Source organism: Gasterosteus aculeatus, chromosome 12, assembly GCF_964276395.1.
Source record: "Gasterosteus aculeatus chromosome 12, fGasAcu3.hap1.1, whole genome shotgun sequence".
NCBI lineage: Eukaryota > Metazoa > Chordata > Actinopteri > Perciformes > Gasterosteidae > Gasterosteus > Gasterosteus aculeatus.
Window position 1 is genome coordinate 7,270,324 of NC_135700.1, and position 21,546 is coordinate 7,291,869.

The following is a 21,546-nucleotide window of genomic DNA, read 5'->3' on the forward strand; positions in this document are numbered from 1 at the left end:
AATACGTTGCTTCTGATCAAGATAATTCCGCTTCTTGTGGTGATTCGTGTACTGCGTGAGAGGTCACACAAGTGCAACCTGCCACCAACAGGCCCGTGTGGGTTTGGAGGTCAGAAAGATGGAATTTGTCGCAACCGGACCTCAAGATTCTGGTTTTCAAACGACCACGTCCCATTTGTAGTGAAGTGAGTGTTCAAGCAATGTTGAGCTGAGAACTGTGATTCCATCTCTAAATGAAGAGTGATGATGCGCAGGCCCGGAGCAGCGGCGCAAAGGAAGCTCGCACTGTGTCAGCCGCACACGTCTGCGAACGTCGACAAAATGGGAAAAGTAAGCGCGATCTTGTGAATTCAGCGGCGCACAAGTGCGCCGGTTTCACGTGTGCATTTGTCCGACGGACCGCGGGCTATTTGAGGGACTCTGTCAAGCTGGATTTTGCGGCCAAATGTCAGTGCGAGATGCGGCGAGAAGTCAGCGTGACAGATGCCCCCCGTGTCAAGACGCCCACTGTGCCTTTGATTGAATTAGTCCCCTGATTGAGTTAGGCCAACGGTATACGATTCTCCATCGGCTGCAAATGGTTAATCCCTGTTCCGTGAGGCGACATCTTTGGCGTCCTCGCTCCCAGTGACTTTTGGTGTTACCACAGCGTATGGAAAAGTAAGTTCTCTTTCTTCAGAAACATTGTTGTCTCGGCTCTTTTAAATACTTCTTGCCAAAAGAGATCAATAACGTCTCTTCTGATATCTGTGGAATTGGGTCTGTTCCTGCCTCACCTAGATTTAATCAAACCTTTTGGGCAGCGCGGTCATATAAAATGCAAATGTCTTGCATATAATCGGGAACATACTGGTGAACAGAGACTTTGAGAGATGTTGTATTATTAGTACCGCTGCACCAGATCCCGACTGTCACATTTGTCTTAAGGAAAATACTAATGTTTCCATATTTTTGGATCGAATAATGAGTAAATGACATGTAATCAGTAATACAAATACTCATGTAGGAAGTATATTCGATCCACATCATCTCAAATAGTTGGCGTGTGTATAATTATTATGTTTTTTATGATGGTGTTTGTGCGTGTTTGTGCTCTGGCTTCCGTCACCTTGATTCTGAAGGGAGCGCACACATGCGCCCCCAAAGGATGACAATTTTCATCTACACAAACAGCAGGCAGTTGACCACAGTTAAGTGTACACATTGAACGTATTACCAAACTGAATAAAGCAAATCAATGCCTTCCTTATTTTTTTACGTGAAAGGCAGAGAGCGAGAGAGCGATCATGTGCAGTCGCCTACAGTCTGAGAAAGATTGAATAGAAGTTTGTGAGTGTGGTGTGAGGCTTTTTTCAAGGGTACGTTTCCATCTGGGCTGCTCTTGCGATGATAAGACTCAAGTACAAGGTCCCGTGATAGTTTTTTTTTTTTAGCATGTGTGTACGGCCAAACAGACAGAGAAAAACTTCAGCCAAACACAAAACCATTTATCTGGCCTTGACTTTTCCCGTCTGATTGCCCCCACTCAAGGAAATCCAGTTGCAACCCCCTCCTCCCCCCCCAACAGCAAACGTAGAATCAGTTTTACTGTTACCTATCACTATAAATGGACAAGGGCAATAAAAGGTGCTAAGCCTATAAGTACCTGGAGGGTAATACCACCTCGCTCGCTGCCGGAGTCCAGCCGCTCTGCATTAACACCTCAGACTTCCCCCATTAAACCCTCCCGTCCCCCAAAAATGACAACGCACACAAGGCTGCTTCTCTAGACCAAAGCCTTGGATGGGGAAACACTTAACTGTTGCAATAACTCATAGAACTTTTTTTTGGGGGTGGGGGGGGGCGAGTTTGAGGCGAGTTTTTGAGGGGGGTTTGACACGAACATCTCGTACGATACGTCGTACGCGTAGTGAAGATACGATGCACCGCTGACCTGGACGGCCTCTCCTCATTTGTCAGCTTTCTCTCCCGCTGTTTCTGTGTGTGCTCTCTGGTCGATGTGTGTGTTTAGTCTAAGTCGAGAGTCATTGGGTAATTTATTCCAGAGCAGGGCAAAAGCTCAGCATGGTGATGAATTAATCCACTGTGCCTTTTTTTTCTTTCTGCTGGCTGAGAGGACGGAGACTGATATTGGCTCTACTTTCTTTCATTCGGCTATCAAACTTTCTGAGCTTCCCCTCCTCGTCTGTTGCTTCTGCTCTTTAGATATTACCCTGTAGTCGTCCAAAGTTAATACGTTTATCTTCAGCTAACTGACGGCTGTTTTCCGTTGTCACTATCCCGTATAAGATTTAAAGTCCAATAAGAGCAGACTCTCTCTGCGCGCAGAAATGCCAACGTTCAGTTGACTCCAATGGCCCTGCTGTTGTCTTTGTCTGCGCTGATTGCATTAAGTGATGGACTTTGCTTATCTATAGAGGATGTCATGTGTATGTGAACAATGGTCTTCTATAGCTCAGAGCATGGCACGCTGCCACAGTTAGCCGTTTGATTCCCAACGTTTTGCTGCTGTTTGGCGCTTTGAACAAAAACCTACACGGTACATTTATGTAAAAGGAATATTTGGACACGTTTGCTTGTATGCTCGTCTTTCTTGCTAGATGAGAAGTTCACTGAATCTGTATCTGGACACAAATGGACATTTTTGTACATTTGTATTACTTTGTAGAGCTTTCGAGGCGCTGATAGGCAGACTTGCGTTTGGGACTGAGCTAGGCCTTCTGTTTCCCTCTACAGCCTTATGCTACGCTACGCTAGCAGCAATGAGAGTGGTATTTATTTCCAAATCCATTCTTGACTAAGACTTTAAACTTTTCAATGTAGATGACCCCGTGATGACATTCCAAATATTCTAACCTAGGATTGTTTGTTTTATTCAGTAATTCTGGAGGTTTTCCACACAACTTTAAATTCACTGACATCAAAAGAAACGTAACAAAATCGTGAATAGAGCCTATAAATATGACATTTGCTGTTTGTTATGCTTTTATTTAAACAATTCGTCAGCTGCAGTGTGACCCTGCGTTTCCCTTCCTGTCTGGAGTGTCTGCAGAGGCAGCAAAGGGGGGGATTTTTCTTTTTGCAATGTCATTTATCTCGACTGGGCCACGAGCAAAAGGAGTAGAGAAGAAGCGAGATGGGGCCCATGGAGCACTCGCAGTCGACTGATTGATGTATTGGCAGCTCCACAGCTTATCACCCTACAAGATGTTTGTATACAGCAGGAGATATCCACGAGTTCAGGGTGAAACATGACGTTAGTAGACTATTTCTTCATTATATTTCTTGGAACCCATCTACTCTTGAGTATTAGGAAAGCTCCAGCACTTGATGTAATGACACCAAAGTCTCCTGCTGCTGACCGCCTGCACGTTGATCCTCTGTAGAAATCAAATAAGGATAATATAATAAATCCCTTTGTCACCTTATAGTGGGTCTCTTCATCGACGAGAGCCTGCTCTCTTATCAGTTGTCAGTTGGGTGTATGTACTTGTGAAACAGAACCTCCCATTGTTTTTGTATTAGTCTTCACAAATAAGGCCACATTCAAAGCTTGTTCTGCTCCCCCTCCAGGTTAAGAAATCATAAGGTCAGCATGTGATAGTTTCATGAGATTATGGAAATGGTATTCTCCCAAAAAAAGGCACTACACGTGTTTACTTTGTAGCAGCGCTCTGTTCTCTTTCAGAAGCTCGTAGGAATGTGGATGAGCGGGATCCAGGTCCACTGGTGGCCTGTTCAGCTTCTCCTGGACTTTGTCTCCCCCAATTTTTTGGACTTTATAAGCTGTGAGGATCAGCTGGGGTGGGTGGGGGTGGGGGGTCACAGGGTCAGGCCGCTAATGTGTATTTCAAGTGTAGCAGTTGGGAGTTGGATGAGGGGATTTAAGAGTTTTTTTTTTAATGTAACTTGTGACTCTCTAAACAACTTTTTCATGTGATACAGCACCAAAATAGTAGCAGGAGATTATTTTGAAGTGAAGATCATCGGCGTTCCTACTCAAGTTTGAAAAATCGACTAAATCATCTTATCTTAACGAATACCCATTACAAACCCATTAAGTTTTTGTGCCAAACTGCCAAACTGCGGTCGCATTATGAACCAGACGAGCGTAGTACTGAAGTGATGGCGTTTGGTAAATCTAATTCAGCTAGCCGTGCACAACATTTGTTTGCACCCTATACGCTAAAGTAAGCTAAATGACTGATAATCATTAAACTCATACAGCTTAACAGCAGTCCAACTATAATCTGATGTTACATCATTTCTAAATGTCCACGTGTCAAATTGACTTCTGGGGCTCCATTGGTTTCTCTTCCCTTTACCTGTTGCAGTTGGTAAAAACTTCTGTCACCCGAGTGTTTTAGTCAGAGTTGAAAGGTTTATTTTTTCTTACATGTTAACGTACCCTTTAGATGCCACCGATATCATGCGCCTACCTTCTATACCAGGATCTCTAGAGGTCTTAATCCCACCAAAGTGTGGTTTTGAAAAGCACATCACGTACAGAACACGCCGTCATTGTTCCTCCCCAAAGTTCATGCGAGAGTGTCACAGTGTCGGTGTCCATAAGTCTTTAATCTCCTCCGCAGTAGAGCCTTGTGTGGCGCTTGTGGACTGCTGCGAGCGCGCACAACACACCGCGTTAACAATTTCAACAGTCATGGCAACACCGGCTGGTTACGGAGTACTTTGGCCGTTTTCACGCTCCGTCACACCAGCTCCTTGCAGCCAGAGCAAACTAAAGAAAGGTTGTGTACAGTGCGGTGGAGGCTTCCCGGGGCAAAACTGACAAAGCACCACATTTCTTTTTAGATTTAGTATTCAAAGGTAGACCTGATTTCACTGCAAAATGGAACTGAAACTATTCTGGAATCCAAAGGCTCCAGAGGCTTTGACTTCATTTTCGCTAAAGCCGCACTGAGCAGACAGGAGACTTGCTGGATTTAAGTGGACGGCCTGCAGCGTAGTGGCTGTAGTAAACACGCTAGACACTCATTCAACCGCTGGACGCCGCGTTATGCCAGCAGAGCTCGTCTCCTTCTTTTGTTTTGATGGACGCAGCTATGACGCAAAGCTCTCTTGAGTGCGTCCTGCCTTTTGCTCTGAAGATGTACCGTGCCCTTCAGTTGATTTATCCCTTTGTGTTTTTTTTACGGGGAAAAGCACAGATGGTGAGCGTTGTTCCGCTAGTGGGAAGTAGAAATAAAAGTGTCATCGCAGTAATTTAGTACAAAGCTCAACTTAAGTTTTAACAATATAGTTATTGTTAAGTTAATCAGTTCCCCCTGTTCTTTGCTTTTTGACTTTTGCTGCTGCAAAGTAATGTCCGAAATCATTTCTCAGTGACGTGCAATGTGATTTTGTGAGTCACACACACACAGGAAGTGATTCAGTCTGCATCACTTAGTTGACTCATAATTAGGGTTAACTGTGTTAATTCACATATATATATTTATGTATGTAAAGTAATTACATACATTAAAACCGCCTTCTACCCACTGATTTTCCCCAGGTCTAAATATTGTGTCCAATATAATTTGGTCAGTTAAGGAAAGAAAGTCTTTTATTTTGAAAACTCATTACCACTTTTACATTGTTTTGTTGTACAAGGTTTCATGTGAATATGCGAAGAAGCAGATCTATTAACTAGAAGGTACTTTAGAAGGCGGGCAGGAAATGTTTCAATGGAAACTATGAGTAAGTGTACCATTTTAAAGTAATTGAATAGAACACACTTTGCCTTTGTGGAAGCGAGTCAATACTTAAAACATTCCTGCACGTCTGTCAAAACTGCTTGCGTCATTTATTGTACCTCAACCTGCCTGATTACATTCCTTCCAGGTCAGTGGTTAACTGTGTACTCTGTAACCAGAATAACTGCTTGTAACTATAGGACATGGTTGTCTGTATATGATTTTCTCCATATTATTCCAGCTAAAGTTTGCATGCAGTCAGTATAGTTAAAAAATATCAGTTTACTGTACAAAAGCAAATACTACAAAATGCCAAGTAACCAAAAGGTGGAGCTTTACATGGTCTTTTAATTGTTTGTATTGTATCTATATGGAGGTTTTTCATAACAGTGCTACATCTCATCACTCTCCTACTGTCAGCATTGCAAAAAAACAATCCCTCACGCCTCATCCCTTCGACTGTCTTTTTGCATTCGTGTCGTCCTTATTCAGCATTCAATGAAATTAAGTTGTGATGTGATTGTGCAATTTTATATTTTTAACAAAACACGCGTAATGTGAGATACTACAGGTGTCGTGACAGTAAAAGAAAGAAGATTTTTAGGTATATCCATAAACCTAAAAAACCTAGTTTGATTTCTCATTGTTGCATATTGTTCCAATGCTTGGTTTAAATTATTATTGAGTCTGTGATTTTACTACTGACATATTTTATTTATATATTTTTTAAAAACTTCTTGTAAAATAAAAAATAACTTTACATGTCAGGGTTAGTATTGATGCATAATGATGTTGGAAGAATGTCAATCTTACACGCAGCCAAAAACAGTGAAGTGTGTGTGTGTGTGTGTGTGTGTGTGTGTGTGTGTGTGTGTGTGTGTGTGTGTGTGTGTGTGTGTGTGTGTGTGTGTGTGTGTGTGTGTGTACACACACACACAGTATTTCCCATTGAAACCCATGTGGCTTTAATTACCTTTTTTTGTAAATTCATGATCTTGGTTAGTTTGAAAGTTAAGATCATTTTAATTTACTTTTAATGATTTTCAGAGAGGGTTCAGTGGTGTTCAGATGTCATCGAGGATTTAGTAAAGTTTTAATTTCACAATTTGACAGCCAGTTGCTCATACAATTCAAACTCTTTGCTTGCTTGAATTTCTTTTAACATAAGACACGAGTTGCAGTAGCAAAGAGAAACATGATTTAATATAGTTTAATGGCAAATATTACATTTATTGACAGGAGGATCAGAATGGACAATTTTAGTTTTTTCACTGCGGAGGTTTTTTGTATACTGCTGTAAGCTTTTATTTTCATAATGTATATTTGTAATATTTTTTCTTTTAACACAGGGTGACGTATAGGTAAAAATCTTGAAAGTTTGAGTTTGTACAACCTCCTGAGTGTGTGTTTGCATGCAGTCATAACAACCGTGAGTGTGTGTGTGTGTGTGTGTGTGGGGAGGGGGGGGAATCAAGTGAGGTTTGCATGCCAAACCAGGCGCTCCAGCTCGTGTCACACTGATCCCTCATGCAATGCTGACATCATTGCCCCTGTTTTAGCAGGTGATGGGAGGGGGGAGGCGGGGGGTCCGGTGTTTATCTAATGCTCTCTCAGCCCTCTGAAGAGGCCCGGAGAATCGTCTATGATATTTTCAATAAACGCCTAAGCTGTTGTGGAAAGGTGGCGTCACGCATGGTTGTAGATAGAGAAGGTCGCCCCAATCGTGGGCATGTTGCTCATTGTAATCTTCTCTTTAGGCCACAGGCCTGGCGAGGTAGTTTAGGTTGTACAACTAGTTACTGCAACACAGTTACGGAGCGGCCAATAACCTCTTCTTCAGGCCCAACGGTCTCCTTGTTTGGTGTGTGATTGGCTTGTTGTGTATTTGGCCGGACTGAGAAGGAGTGGCTGACTGCAATGGGAAAGGTTCCCGGTAAGATTACAGTAGGCCGTAGTGTCACTGGTGCAGTCAGTGTCCCACTTAGCCTTACCGAGCGTGCTTGGCTTGTTATTGCTCTATTGGCCTTTGACCTTACCTGGAAGCACCTAAGAGAGGAAGGACTCTCCGACTGCACACAGCCTGATCCACAGTTGTGACTCACAGTGCAAAGCGCCGGCATCGATGGCTGATAAAGGCACAGGGACGCGGTTAAAGAAAAATATAAACAACTCTTCTTTGATGTCTTTTTATGCTCTGAAAAATCCGAACATTTTCATATTGAATGAGAGGCAAATGGAAGCCGAGCAGTACGCGGGTCTGCGGGGACAGTGGTGTTGAAGGAGGCTGCAGGGGGCAGAGCAAGAGGAGGACGTTTTAGTGAGGGGCTGCTCCACAGCCCTGCGTGGATTAGGATTGTGCAGGTCTTATAGGGATTTCAGGGTAATCTGGATAAGGACAGAAATACCTTGAAGGTGAACATTGGAGAAAGTGCTTTGCTTCTTGCGGATCTTTTGATTAATTTAGTCACACTGGTTATGCGCACAGGAGGCGGCTTGTTTATATTACATTTTAAAGCTACGAAAACAGACTAACTACAGACGTGTGTAGAAGTCACCTTCCTGACGTTGTGTCAAAGACTTTGATGGGTTTTGATGCAGTTATTTGCTAAAAAGTACCGCGCTAAGCTAATCAAGGCCTGTCCTGTCTTGTAATACCACCTGTTCCCTGAGAGGCGATAGAGAGTCAGAGATGGTTCATGTTCCGTGTACGTTTTGATAGTTTAACAGTTTGTATTGGATTAAAGCAGTTTCACACTCGTCTCCCGGCAAAGCAGACTTCTATCGACAGGAGGGATTGTATGAAAACACAAGTCAGACCCGTGCCGATGAACAAACTATCGGTTACTTGAACCATACCGCCCCCTGTTAGCGGACATGGTTCTAAACTATGACAATGCCATTTGTTAGTTTGTTGGTTTGTTAAAATGACAGTGTTGTTCTACATTGAGCTTTTCATTACCCTGCTGTTAGTTGTAGTTATCTTTCTTTCAATAACGTAATACGATTGTATTGACCCGCTAGCAGTAAAATTCTGCATCCTGTTTCTTTTAAAGCGTGTGTTTAGGGATAACGCGAGCACTTTGAATGGGCCACTCTATTGATCGTTTTCAACTCGGTTTGGAGACTTTGAATTTAATAGCAAAAAGCCTGTGTTGCAAATAGTAGGTGTGGGAGTTGAAATAAGTTGCATTCAGGAAGCAGAGGAGGTGCATCGTGGGTTTTGGGGCTTTACTCGGGACCACAAGATTTTTAAAACAGCTTTCTTACAAGTTCCCTAACTTGATGGAGGTGCAAACACAAAGGACTGCCTTAACCTATGACATGCTCCTGGATGCTGCCTCCCATCACCGTACCGCATCAGGAAATCTACTACTACTAAAACTACTCCTCAAAGAGAGATTCAAAAAAGGTGTTAGGATCATACACTGGAAGGAGAAAATGGGGAGAAGTGAGAACTTTTGATGAATACAGCCTATTAAAATCTTTAGGATGGAAAGCACAGAAATCCCACCTTAAATTTCATCACCGCAGTTTGGCAGTTAGCTTACATGCAGCGGCGTCGCCTCCATGTTTAATGAGTGCGTCTCTCCCCTGCTCCTGCTCGTCTTTACATACCCCTGCGGGACCAGCGGGTGAGCGTCTCTTACCCCCCGTCACTTGGCTGCTCCACTGCCGGGCCTCCGTTGCTCTCCTTGGCACACACGCTCTACGCCACACATGAGGCCTGCACAGCGCCACGAGCCGAGCGAACCAACGCGCCATGTACTCTGATGTCACAAGCGCTTAATGCCAAATGTGAAAGCGCATTATATCTGAGTGAAAAACTCGATCACAGATTTTCTCTAGAAGCGGGATCAAATGTTTTAATATCCATTTCCAATTATTCCCTGGTGAACGATGAAAAAATAAAAACTGATTGCTGAACTGCAGCAGTTAAAGTTGAAGTGGAGGGGCTTTTGTGTGATATCCAAGACGAGTCATGCAACACCAGTGAGAAACCGGGACAGGTCACCAAGGATGAAGTAACCTATCCATTTTCTGCAAACTCTGTATTTTTAAACCACGGACGTCATTCAAGGGCGTTTGGGACCGAATTCCAGGACAAGTTCAGTCTCCTGTGAGCTACTTCGTGTGTGTGTGTGTGTGTGTGTGTGTGTGTGTGTGTGTGTGTGTGTGTGTGTGTGTGTGTGTGTGTGTGTGTGTGTGTGTGTGTGTGTGTGTGTGTGTGTGTGTGTGTGTGTGTGTGTGTGTGTGTGTGTGCGCGCGCGCGCTTGTATGCTAGAATTTCCGCACTATCTGGTGAGGTAGGAGGGATGTCACTGCAGACAGAATAAAGGTCAGGGCGTACTCTGGAAGCAGTTCACAAAAAACAATGCGCGTGTGTGTGTGTGTGTGTGTGTGTGTGTGTGTGGGGGGGTGGAGGCGGGGCGCACTTTTGACTGATTAGAGATTGCTGTATTTGGGACAGTTAGCGAAATAAGTGTTTATTGGGGCTTATAATGCTTCTCTGAGTTTGCTCCAGCTTGCCGTGTTGCAGCCTCTGGCTGGTATTCATTCTCTATGTGTGTATTCTAGTTAGTGGCAGAAGCTTGTATTGCCAGCATATTGCTTTTTTACCCAAATCGCCAAATTACTGTTAGTAACGGTAATAAGTACTTTAGTTTCTGAGTTATAAATAAGAATAAGTACTTATTACCTATGTAATAACCCAGAAACTGAGTAACATCGCTGCGTAACACTGCACATCTGGAAGATAATCCTGGAGAGCACAGCCATCACGGTTATATTGTGCACCTCAGGGCCATCGATTGGGGACATAAAGCTACAGTTGGGCAGTTTTTAACTTTGCAGGCTCATTACTGATTGGCTCCCCAATTGTATGTTTGGGTTTACCTGGCATATTTTGTATCTTACTATATATATAATTAGTGGTAGTTAGTACATAGAGGACTACCTTTTGTGGCAAGTCTTGGTAATATTATTTATAACACATTTTTCTATCCGCTTTTTGTCATGATGTCCAGTAGGATGCTTTCCCCAATTTTTTTTTTTATAAAGCACTTCTACAATGCAAAATTGAATGCAGCACAAAGCAGGGCTGAAAGAATTAAGTGATTAGTTTATTAGTTGATTGTCAAAACTGCTGACCTATTTCCAGTCAATCGATTAACTGATTGTATCTATTTTCTTCGAAAATACCACTTATAGTTCTCTGCCTCTCATGCAGATTTGTCTGCTCCACATTGATTTGTATAATGTAAACAACTTGTATGATGTAATTATTATTCACATTTTTGCTCACATTTTACAGATTAAATGAATAACTCAGTAATAGTTATTTGTTTGCTTATACCAATGGGAATGATTACAATAATTAAATGAGCATAAAAGAAGATTAAATGTAGGTGATTTCATTTTTAATTAATTCAGAGATGTTTTGAACATTATTGGAAAGGGAAATAAGGTAATTTGTTCATCACATGACATTGCATCTGACACACATATTAGGTGACTAAAAATATTTGAATCTAGTTTTCACATTAATAAATATTAAACATTTCTTCCAGAGCGTGTTCTTGACCGGACTTTGTGGTTCCTGTTACAGGAGGTCCTTCCTCCTTCGGTGTGCCGACACAGAGGCAGAAATACAGAGAATGCAGGGATGTTCTGGGGCAAGCCGATCCACAGTGGCCTAGTTTCCTTCCCTCATGCCAGTGACTCAACTAAAGTCTTCTGCCTGGCTGACTGTGAACTTGGTCTCCATGGATTAGACATGAGAACTGAGCCAGAACACACAGGGTCGTTTTTCCAAACAAATGGACTGCAATCACATCAACACGTTAGATATATTTTTATTTAGGTAGCGGATGGTGTTCTTTTCTTTCCGTTCTTTACTGCAGAATAATGAGACCGGATAGAAGCCTATGAATGCGAGGCTTTGAGCGTAATATAGAGCGCGGAGGGCAGATATTGAAGAAAAGGAAGCGCTGACGTGGGTTGTTGTGTTACTGTCTGAACTTCATTACTGACGATGTAAACGTAACAGTTTCATGCATCTACTGGGATTACATTAAATCCATTCTACTCCAGGCTCTAAATGATCAATTCTTTGGATTTACATTGAAGAGTAACGCTATTAAACCCCTTCTAGGAGTTTTTTTAAAAATAACTGCACATTCAGATCTAAATTCTAGTACATAATTGTCACTCCGTTCAATCATCATTGGCTTCACACTGGGCTGAAAACCAAATGAGGGTTGGAAGATAATGAAATAATGATGCATCTGATTTGTTTAGCCTAAAAAAAATAACATGTTGTACTTTTGTAAATTTTGTATTACAGCGACGGGTGTCCTCTTCTGTGTGTAGGACTGGAATGTAGCTTACAGTATGTACTGCACATAAACTATACAGACACACAGAGATGGGCATATTATGTCATAAAGAAACTTAACACTGTGATCTAGTAAGTATGTGGCCCGCCAGACTGGCCAATGTCAGAGCGGAATAAGTAGGCCAGCATGACGTCTGTGTAATGTACAAAGAGCTCTGGTGAATCCTAAAGCCCAAACCTGAATGCTGCAATACCAAATTGTGAGAAAACGGAAGATCCAGAAAAAAGCATTCCTGTAAAAGTCCTATATTTTTAAAACAAAATTCTTGTATTTCATTTTGTTACATTTTCTGCCACTACTATTTCATATTTTATTTTAATTGAAGTTAATCATAGTTGTCATGATGATTGAAAGGTATTTTGTATCAAAATATTTTTTAATGCATGTTTGTCTGCTGTAAGTATTCACCAACTGAGAACTACTGTAACGACCACCGTAAAGGAATAACTTATTTATGATATAGTCTTCTACATTAGTACATAGCTGTGCTTGATGGAGGTTTGCTATCCCAGCATGCATTGGGTGAAAGGCATCCTGGACGGGTTAGCTACTTGTTTTTGCAAAATATGTTGAGGGAATTTTGGCAACTTGGAACATGAACAGATTATAAATTAGTGGTCCAAGATAACGGTTGTCCCACAAAACATGTTCAAATGATAATTTTACACTCTTGTCTAGAAGGCTAATCCAAAACCAGGGGAAATCATTTTCCCCTTATTGTAAACTACATTTGGTGGAGTGTTTTCCAGACTGGACGTTGCACGTTTGAAAGCGCATTGTTATCGATTGTTTCGGCGCGGCTTCACGGACAGCAAACCTAAGTGGCCACACATGAAAGTGAATCATTCCATTTGATGTCACACACACAGCATGGGCAGCTCGCGCTGCTGTCCGAGTGGCTCAGCGTGTGGTGAGGCCGATGTGTCACTCGGTGCCATTTAGCCCATCGCTGAGCTCGGTGTGTCTGAGAGTCACTCCGTCCGTCTGGTACACCGTGTGCGTCCGCACCTGTGGCTGTGGCCGCTCTCCTCTAATCACACCTAATGAAGAACATTGATTCATCTCCATTTGATTTACACTTTTAGACAGGAACACAAACACGCGGCAACATTGTTGCGGCGTCATCAGCTCTGCATATAATACTCCACTTAACCACGTGAGGAAAAGTTCTACGTTGGGACAAGCTGAGGAATAAGTGGGACCAGAGAGTGGGAGGTGGACAGAGAGTGAGGGATCTTGTTGGTGAACCGCCATGCACGTTTTCCCAAGGAGCAGGAGCCGGCATCCCAAGATCCTCTGCATCCTGGTCCCGGCTCTCGGGTGGAGGAAGCTGTTTACGCTTTCTATCTCTCACTGCTGACGTCTGCGCACCGAACAATGTCATCCAATTTCCTGTTTTTCACTTTAGTGGAAAGCCACTCTCCCATGTGTGTGTGGTTCGTTTCAGCGTGAGACAGAAAGGCCGGTCGGCTGGAGGAGAAGAGGAGGAGATCCATAGGGCCGGATGCAGTTGGAGCAGGATAAGGGCTCCGAGGCAGCTCCGCTGTGTAAATGTATTAGGTGTATTGAATGAGAGTAGCAGGAGGCTGCAGACTGTCCTGGATGCTGCTGCAGATGACTCCAGACACCCAGCAGCTCTGATGTGGTCACATTGGCCTGAGCCCGGAGCAGCGGGGTAATATCACATGACATCAGACCGTTTGAAGCTGTCAGCCTGGAAACTGTCACCTCACGGATTGACCTTTTTGAGTTTTTTTTTAGTTTTTTTATTAGGTCACGCACAAGCTTTTAGGTTTTTTTGAATTACGGCGTTTAAAATGATTGAATGTTCACTGGTTTCCCAACCAGGCAAAGCAGGAACTGGCCCCAGACCTGTAGCGGGCCCGGCTTTCCGCGTGGACGTGGGCGGCTTGTTCTATCGAGTTCTAGTTGAAAATCGTTCTGAAATTCAAGGTGTCTGCTATCAGGTACATTTATGTAATCACACTGGCCCATTGACTCTGTGTTTAGCATCCCTTCAATGCTACGACTCGTTGAGTTTCTCACAAATTTGGCATGTACGCATTTCAAGTTTGGTAAAATGTTTCTGCTCACAACTCTGGATCGTTGATTTGACGAGATCATGTGAGCTTGTTTCAACCTCAATGACATTAACCTTTCTGACAATACTTACACTTGAGAAAAAGAAAAGATTTTCATAAAAAAGAAATCAAAGTCCCGCTCTATGAATTTAGGGACACTTGAGTGTTGCTCTAGGACCAACTAAGCTTTATGGGGTCAGCATTTAGAATGTTACAACATAGTTGAGACGTTTCATTTATGGTTTCTTTCAGACAAATGGTCACTAACTAATTATTCTAAAGTAACGTCTACATATGTAGACTTTTTGCAAGTTTGTTATGTAAGTAAAACTAACACAACTATGGCTCATTTTTGTACCACAGATGGGGAAGTTTGACCCTTTTGAAGATGCCGTGTGGTTTGTGTTTATAAATCAACAATTTTATAAATAATGATGTTTTAAACTTTGCGCCACTGATACAAATGATGCCAGAAAGCATCGCATTCAACTTGGGCTTCTGGACGTTGTGCCCTGCTGCTAGTAAGTGGCTCATGTGAACAAAGAGGGATCCCAGTGTGACTGGTACAACACGGCAGCACATAGCATGAGGGAGGGCCAAGGGTTACGTAGGCATACACACCACGTCCGTACTCCTCGCCCGGCCGGCCTACATGCTCACTTCCCCAGCTTTGTTTGCCCCTGGTCCAGTGCCAGCACAAGGTTTGCGGGATGCAAATGCTTGGCTGAGTGATTCATTTCTGTGTGTGCGTGTGTTTACTGTACAAGAGGAGTGCGTCGCCCGAAGAGGCTGGCAGACTGGTTCAGGAGTGCACACACACACACGTGTGTGTGTGTGTGTGTGTGTGTGTGTGTGTGTGGCGCGCAGGCAGGCAGGCTATTCTAGTTACACAACCTCAGCTGCAGTTGCGTTGGTTGTGTCAGTGTCAGTTACAGAGGGAAGTCTCGCCGTGTCGGGGCAGAGCGCTGCTACAGCCGGGCCTCAGCTCGCTGGAGGCTCTGCGGCTAAACGCCGTACGTCGAGAACCCGACCTCGAACTGGCTCACCTCTAAAAACAAATGGCAGTGGAAACTTCGCCGTGCGGTACATGTTTGGTGCGGCCCCTATCTGTGACGTTTACCCAGCAGTAGTCCGTTAATGAGTTTGGCTTCACCTCCATTGGAAAATGATGGGATGGTTTGAATGAATAAAGCTGAGTACCGGAGTTATTTGTTCTGACACAAGTGGTCCGAGTCATTGAAATCACATCCGACAACAGGAAAACTGGGTCTTGCTTGGTCAAACGCTTTCGGAAAAGAATGTGGCATTTCCATATGTTGGTCCCTATTATATAACCACACATGCGCGCGCACACACACACACGCATGCTGGCTCTGGAGGGCACATGAGCCCGTCATGTGACCAGCTCCTTGCGTCTCCGACGGATCAGATGATCACAGAGCATCAGCTTGTAGCCATCCTGATGCCACACTACTTGTTTGCGGACAGCTGCAACAAACGGCCCAGTGTCATGATGACGTCAATTAGGACACAACGGAGCACTAATCAGCTTTTTCCCCCCCTCGCCCCCCTTTTGTTGTTTCAATGGAGCTTTCAAAAAGGCTTACAATTTAGCAAGAAGTGATTTACTGCTGCTCGGCACGCTCCTCTCCTCTAAAATTCCTCTCTGTATTCCTCCTCACATGTGTAGATTGTTTACGGAGAAGAGGAATTCTAGAGGGATGGCGGTCCGTGAGGGGCTTTGTTGCTATGGTAACTAACCCCTGAGCTGGGTTGCATTTAGCAGGAAGGAGGCTAAATTATTTGCAGACAGAAAAGAGTAAACTTGTACGTCAGTATCTTGCTCAACAATGAAGAAACAGTCTCTGCTGCAGCAGCACTGCCCGGCTTCCCGGCGTGTGCGTGTGCAGCTCAAAGAACTGGCTGCTCTAAACGCTAATCAAGACGCAGCGTCATACTGTTTGTACGGGGATCCGAAATTTGTGGATCAAATCGCACTATGCTGTCCTGTGGAACCTTAACTAATAGAGTGTAACATGCTAGGATACTTTACATTTCTGTGAATTGATACTTGTGTGCTCGTGAATAACCCAAAGCTCACTGCATGCTTTTACATACTGTGTTGAAATGTTGTCTGAAACTGATTTTGTTATTGTTATTAATATTACTATAACGCACGTTAGCGGTGGGGTCTGATGCAACCTGAACAATGATGAATCAAACTCAGATATGAAATAACTTTTCTTCTAATACTGTATTCTTCTTCTTGTCTTTCAGACCACATTAACAGAGGTGCAATTTGGACCAATGAAGTTATTTAAAGACCCACTTCAGGTATTGTAAAACGATACCAACCATCGGAATGATTGATTGTGGTGGTGTGTGTGAATGCATTAAGGCTTTCCATGGAATTTTTATGCTCGTATCATTTAGGGGCTTTTAACCGCGCTGTGGAGCTAAACTTTGTGTGACTGTCAATATTTGGTAGCATATTCCATTATTAGCATATAAAAACGTCACCTACTTGTGTTTGCAGTTCAGACTAATCTTGAATTTCTCAATGATACCACACCTGAGTGAGAGATAAAAGGACCCGCGCAAACATTCAAAGAAGAGGAAGAAAAATAAATGTTACTGGAAGAATTGTGTGCTATGCAGCCCAGGGTTGTCCCGGCAACAAGGCCAAACATTTATGACCAAGAACATACCATAATGAACAATGCACGTTATGGAAGAACGGCACAGAGGATCCATGGAGCAGTTTGCACACTGCAAAGAGGACATTCTCTGACGTTCAATGGTTCATTATGCAGTTTGGTACTGTGCTAGTTCCTTTGGCATGCGCTACTGCTCGTTGAGTCAAGAGTTGGAGTCTCGGAAAAAGACGCCTTTTGAAAGATAAAATGTATTTTGATAGCCTACAAAATTTCATTTTTGTTTTGATAAACTGTTTTGTACATCTTTTTTTAAACTACAATGACAAACTTTTGTTGGTACCAGCTGCCCAAATGTGAAGATTTGCTGCTCTGCCTTGTAGGCACAGTCCTAGAGGTCCAAGCCTCCTTCATTCACCATGAAAACTACGATTTTTAAGAAGCCTCGAACGTAACATCGCAATGATGGTCAAAGGAAAAGCAATGCACTAGATGTCCTGTAATTTACTGCCACGGGCTGTGCTTTATTGTCTGATGCGCTCCAGTGTGGCACCGGTAGGAAAGCGAGGTAGAGAGATATCCCCTTCCTGTTTTTGTCACTCACAGCTGATCCTGACATGCCCTCCTGCTCTCCACTCCTCCTCTTTTCTCGCGGCTCACACGATCTGGCCGAGCCCTCTGTGTTTCCAACAATGATGTTCTCGAGACCGAGCGAGCAGACCCCCCCCCCCCTCCAACACGCTGTCACTGAGCCTGGGTGCCTGGTCTGAGCACGGACACCTGGAGAAACCTTATCTCGGCCTATACAACCCCTCTCTACCCCCACCTCTGCAGGGAATGTTGACTTTTCTACCAACATCCCAATGTGGAATTCTGATCTAATTCCCTGTGTGTACTGGACAGAGCTGCAGGAGTCAGTGGCGATGTACTTATGACCCGGAGACGTGCCGCTGTGCGTATGCTGAATGTGGTTTGCATTAGCAACGCCCCTCACAGGCGTAAAGGCTCTGTGCTTACTGCATACTGAAATAAAGCCACACTGAATAAAAACAACCATTACTCTGCAGTTTTCGACCAACAGAGTAAAGGCTTGTTTGTCCTAACTACATCTTACAGGCGTGATGCAAACTCAAGTGCGCATAACAAACTTCTCCTTCCTCACGTTCATCCTGCTCCCTGCCAACAGTTGGAGATGACGTCCGTTTGAGAGCGTGACTCATGAATCTACCCTTAGTGCAGCACTGCTCTTGGAGAGGGGGGGGGCGAGGGGGGCTAAATCACTAGTCCAGTATTTACGCAAGTAAGGGGTTCCATAAAAGTATGCTGGGGGAGAGAGAGAGAGAGAGAGAGAGAGAGCGAGCGCACTCTCAATGGCTAAGTTGGCGGTAGCAGCAGCGCTTTCTGCCACGGCCTTGCGGACCGGTGGGAGTGGCCGCGGCCAGTCGAGGCCACATCGGCTAATTGTGTCATAGATCACGGCAGCGGACAATAAAATGTGTGACGCACCCGAGTACGAGCTGGACCTGATCAATCAGGGCCTGTCTGCTGCCGGCCTGAGGTCACGACGGGCGCAAATGAGCATGAATGCACCAATGATGACTTCAGAGCTGTTGATACACTGAAGCATCGAAACCACATTCTTCTCTTGTTTCGTACTCTACGGATTCTGTAAGCCCGGATAAAGGAGGCGGCCCCTTTGTGATTAGTGATGTCGTTTTTTCTCATCCGATGTTTGCTACATATATCGGTTAGTCCTCTATCTGGAAGGTTTTATCATAGATAATATTTCCATCTGATTTTAAATACTGGAGCTTCTGGGTAATTGTGAAAAATCAGATAAATAAATATCAAACAAAAATATAAAAAAATGGTTTTTTTTTTCTTTTCTTTTTTTCCATTTTTTTATTCCTCAGTTGTTTCTATTATATTCTGCCTTTTTTTTAGACATTAAATGTTCATTTTGAATTCCGGGCAAAGGTCGACGCAAAGGTCGACACAAAATGAAACTAATTGTTACTTGCAGCTCTCAGTCTATGTTTCAAAGTCATGCTGGAACCCTCAGTATTGCTGACCTTTAGGAGCTAATGCAAGCAGATTTACTGCATATTTCAACGCTCTTTTTAATACTGCTTCGCATGCAAGTTTGTTTTTAAATCTGCCTTGTTTTTTTCCACTCTTCAATAACATGTTTTTCTCCTTAATATTTGCGATGTATGTTTTTTTTCGTGGTTGTAGCAGGACATTGCAAGAGGTTGATTAGAAATACAGAATCCTCAGTTATATATAAATGTTCTTAATCATCTCTCTTTTTGCAGGTACTTTTAGTTTTTGCCAAAGAGGACAGTCAGAGTAATGGCTTCTGCTGGGCATGTGAGAAGGCCAACTTCAGGTGCAGCACGGCACGAACACCCGAGTCGGCTCTCGAATGCTTCATGGAGAAGCATCATGATCTCGTCATCATTGACCACAGACATTCCAGACACTTCGATGCAGAAGCACTATGCCGGTAGGCCACACCCACACTCTGCATCAAAGTATATGTACTTAATGTTGTACTTCTACAGTCCTTCTCCAGCTCCTTTTTTTGTCTTCCCCCACATTCCTGTCAAATGAACTCTAGTTACCCTCATCACACCTCATGTTCCAAATGGGTACATTTCAGTTGAGATTGTTGCTACTTAAGACTATTGATTATGTACAAATGCAACAGTTCCAGCCAATGGTAAGGAAGGTAAAGTCACGCATTCATACTAACCCTGGAGAGGTTTTCACCATTTTATTCCCTAAACCTGTTTTATCAATTTTCCTCATGATTTCCACCATTTCTCAACTTTTAGCAAACTATTTGAACAATGTGTCCTCTTTAGGCGTGTCTGCTCACTTTGTAACTACAGTAGTTTTCACACACACTCAATCACACTCTCAATGACGTCATCCTTTCAGGTGCAACGGCTGAGTCATTATATACATATAATGTATATATATATTATAAAGACATTGTATTTAATTACTTGAGCTGCTCCACAATGTTTTTATTTTTATATCCTCTGGTAGACGACACACTTGGATTAAATCCTGTTAGTGACGGTCATCCCAGTCCACACACCTATTCCAGACTCGGAGATCTTGATAGGAAGGTTTAACTCGCACGTGTGTTTGAGTCTGCCAGCTCACTTTGGACTCACTAGCTTCCATCGCATTCTGCTCCATGGAGTCATGTCAATTCTGAAATGAGTGCCTGCCCACACCAGCCTCTATCTTTAGCCTCGGCCCAAACCAAAAACACATTTACAAACATTAATTTGCCCTGCCCAGCGTGTATGTTAACCCCATTCATTTTGGCCAATCCATATGTTGAGTTTACACGCAGAGGCTCCGATGGGGAACTAAAGGGCCTTTATGACCGCTGGCTGGGGGAAACCACAGACGGATGAGTGGCCCCGTACACTGCATTCTTTCAGAGGCCGGCAGGCAGAGCTCCACCGCTGGGCTCTGCCTGCCTGGGAGAATCGGAGCGTGAAAAACTAAAAAAATACATTTGATTTTGATGCCATTTGGTCTTCTCGCTGCCTTAAAGGCTCCCTCTGTTTACCTCCAGGTCAATCAGAGCGGTCAACTCTTCAGAAAACACTGTGATAGTCGCCGTTGTGAAAAGGTAAGGTACAAATCGCTGACCCCTCCTGCCTCCGTCTGCCCTTTCATGGCCTTCTCCCTGTCTATGTTCATAGGTACCTAATGATTGGGAGTATTTAATCGTCTCACTCAGTTGATGTGTTCTAGGTCATATGAAGCCTTATGTTTGTCATGACAACATGTTTGGGTACTAAGATGTGTTCTCCTTTTTAAGGCCAGACAGAGAGGAAGCCTCTGTGATGCCCCTGATCAATGCCGGCTTTAATAGGGTGAGCATCGTTTCATGTGGACGTATATATGTGTGTGTGTGTGTGTGTGTGTGTGTGTGTGTGTGTGTGTGTGTGTGTGTGTGTGTGTGTGTGTGTGTGTGTGTGTGTGTGTGTGTGTGTGTGTGTGTGTGTGTGTGTGTGTGAGCCTTCTTCTGCCTGTGTTTGTATTATTCTTTCCAAATGCTTTTTTTTTATATCCCTACTGTCAACACTCGCTGTGAGGCAGGAATACAGATTGTAAATCCTCTCCGTTTGCTCAGGAGACGTGTGCATTGAGTTCCATTTACCCGAATCATTGTTACCACTAAATCCGATACACCGACATGAAAAGGGGTTTCATTTCATCTGTCTTTGGTTGACCCATGTTGCCCTCTGACCCTCAGAGATATGTAGAGAATGCCAACATGATGGCCTGCTATAATGAGCTGCTACAGCTGGAGCATGGAGAGGTGCGGGCGCAGTTCAAACTAAGGTGAGTGGTGTCAGTGTTGCATTGAGAGTCCCGATCAGTCGCATAGAGTACGAACTTTAATCAACGGTGAGCTTGGAGCAAAGCCTCAGACAGAGTGTCTGCTTTTAACAATATCACTTTTTCTTGCCAATATTAACTCTGTCTTTACAAAGTATGAATCAGTATAAACATTAGCGGGACACTGCTAGTTGCATATGTTAACAACTTTTGTTTTCTCCTTCAAAAGGGCTGGAAATGCTATTTTCACAGCTCTAGAACAAAGTCAAGAGGCCATTGAGATCACTTCTGAAGATCAAGTAATTCAGGTGGGTTTCTAATAAACTTCTGGTAGCTTTTATTGTGACAG

The 21,546-nt window shown here is 43.5% G+C and overlaps 1 protein-coding gene across 1 annotated transcript in view; it reads left to right on the forward strand.

Annotated features, from left to right (window-relative positions):
- The window catches only part of pde8a (phosphodiesterase 8A), a 36,323-nt gene that overhangs the window by 2,189 nt on the left and 12,588 nt on the right, over window positions 1-21,546 (forward strand). The window contains exons 2-7 of the mRNA XM_040204108.2: window positions 16,450-16,506; window positions 19,142-19,332; window positions 20,425-20,481; window positions 20,674-20,728; window positions 21,112-21,200; window positions 21,427-21,505. Coding sequence (XP_040060042.1) covers window positions 16,450-16,506; window positions 19,142-19,332; window positions 20,425-20,481; window positions 20,674-20,728; window positions 21,112-21,200; window positions 21,427-21,505 — 528 coding nt within the window. The remainder of the gene's footprint in view (window positions 1-16,449; window positions 16,507-19,141; window positions 19,333-20,424; window positions 20,482-20,673; window positions 20,729-21,111; window positions 21,201-21,426; window positions 21,506-21,546) is intronic.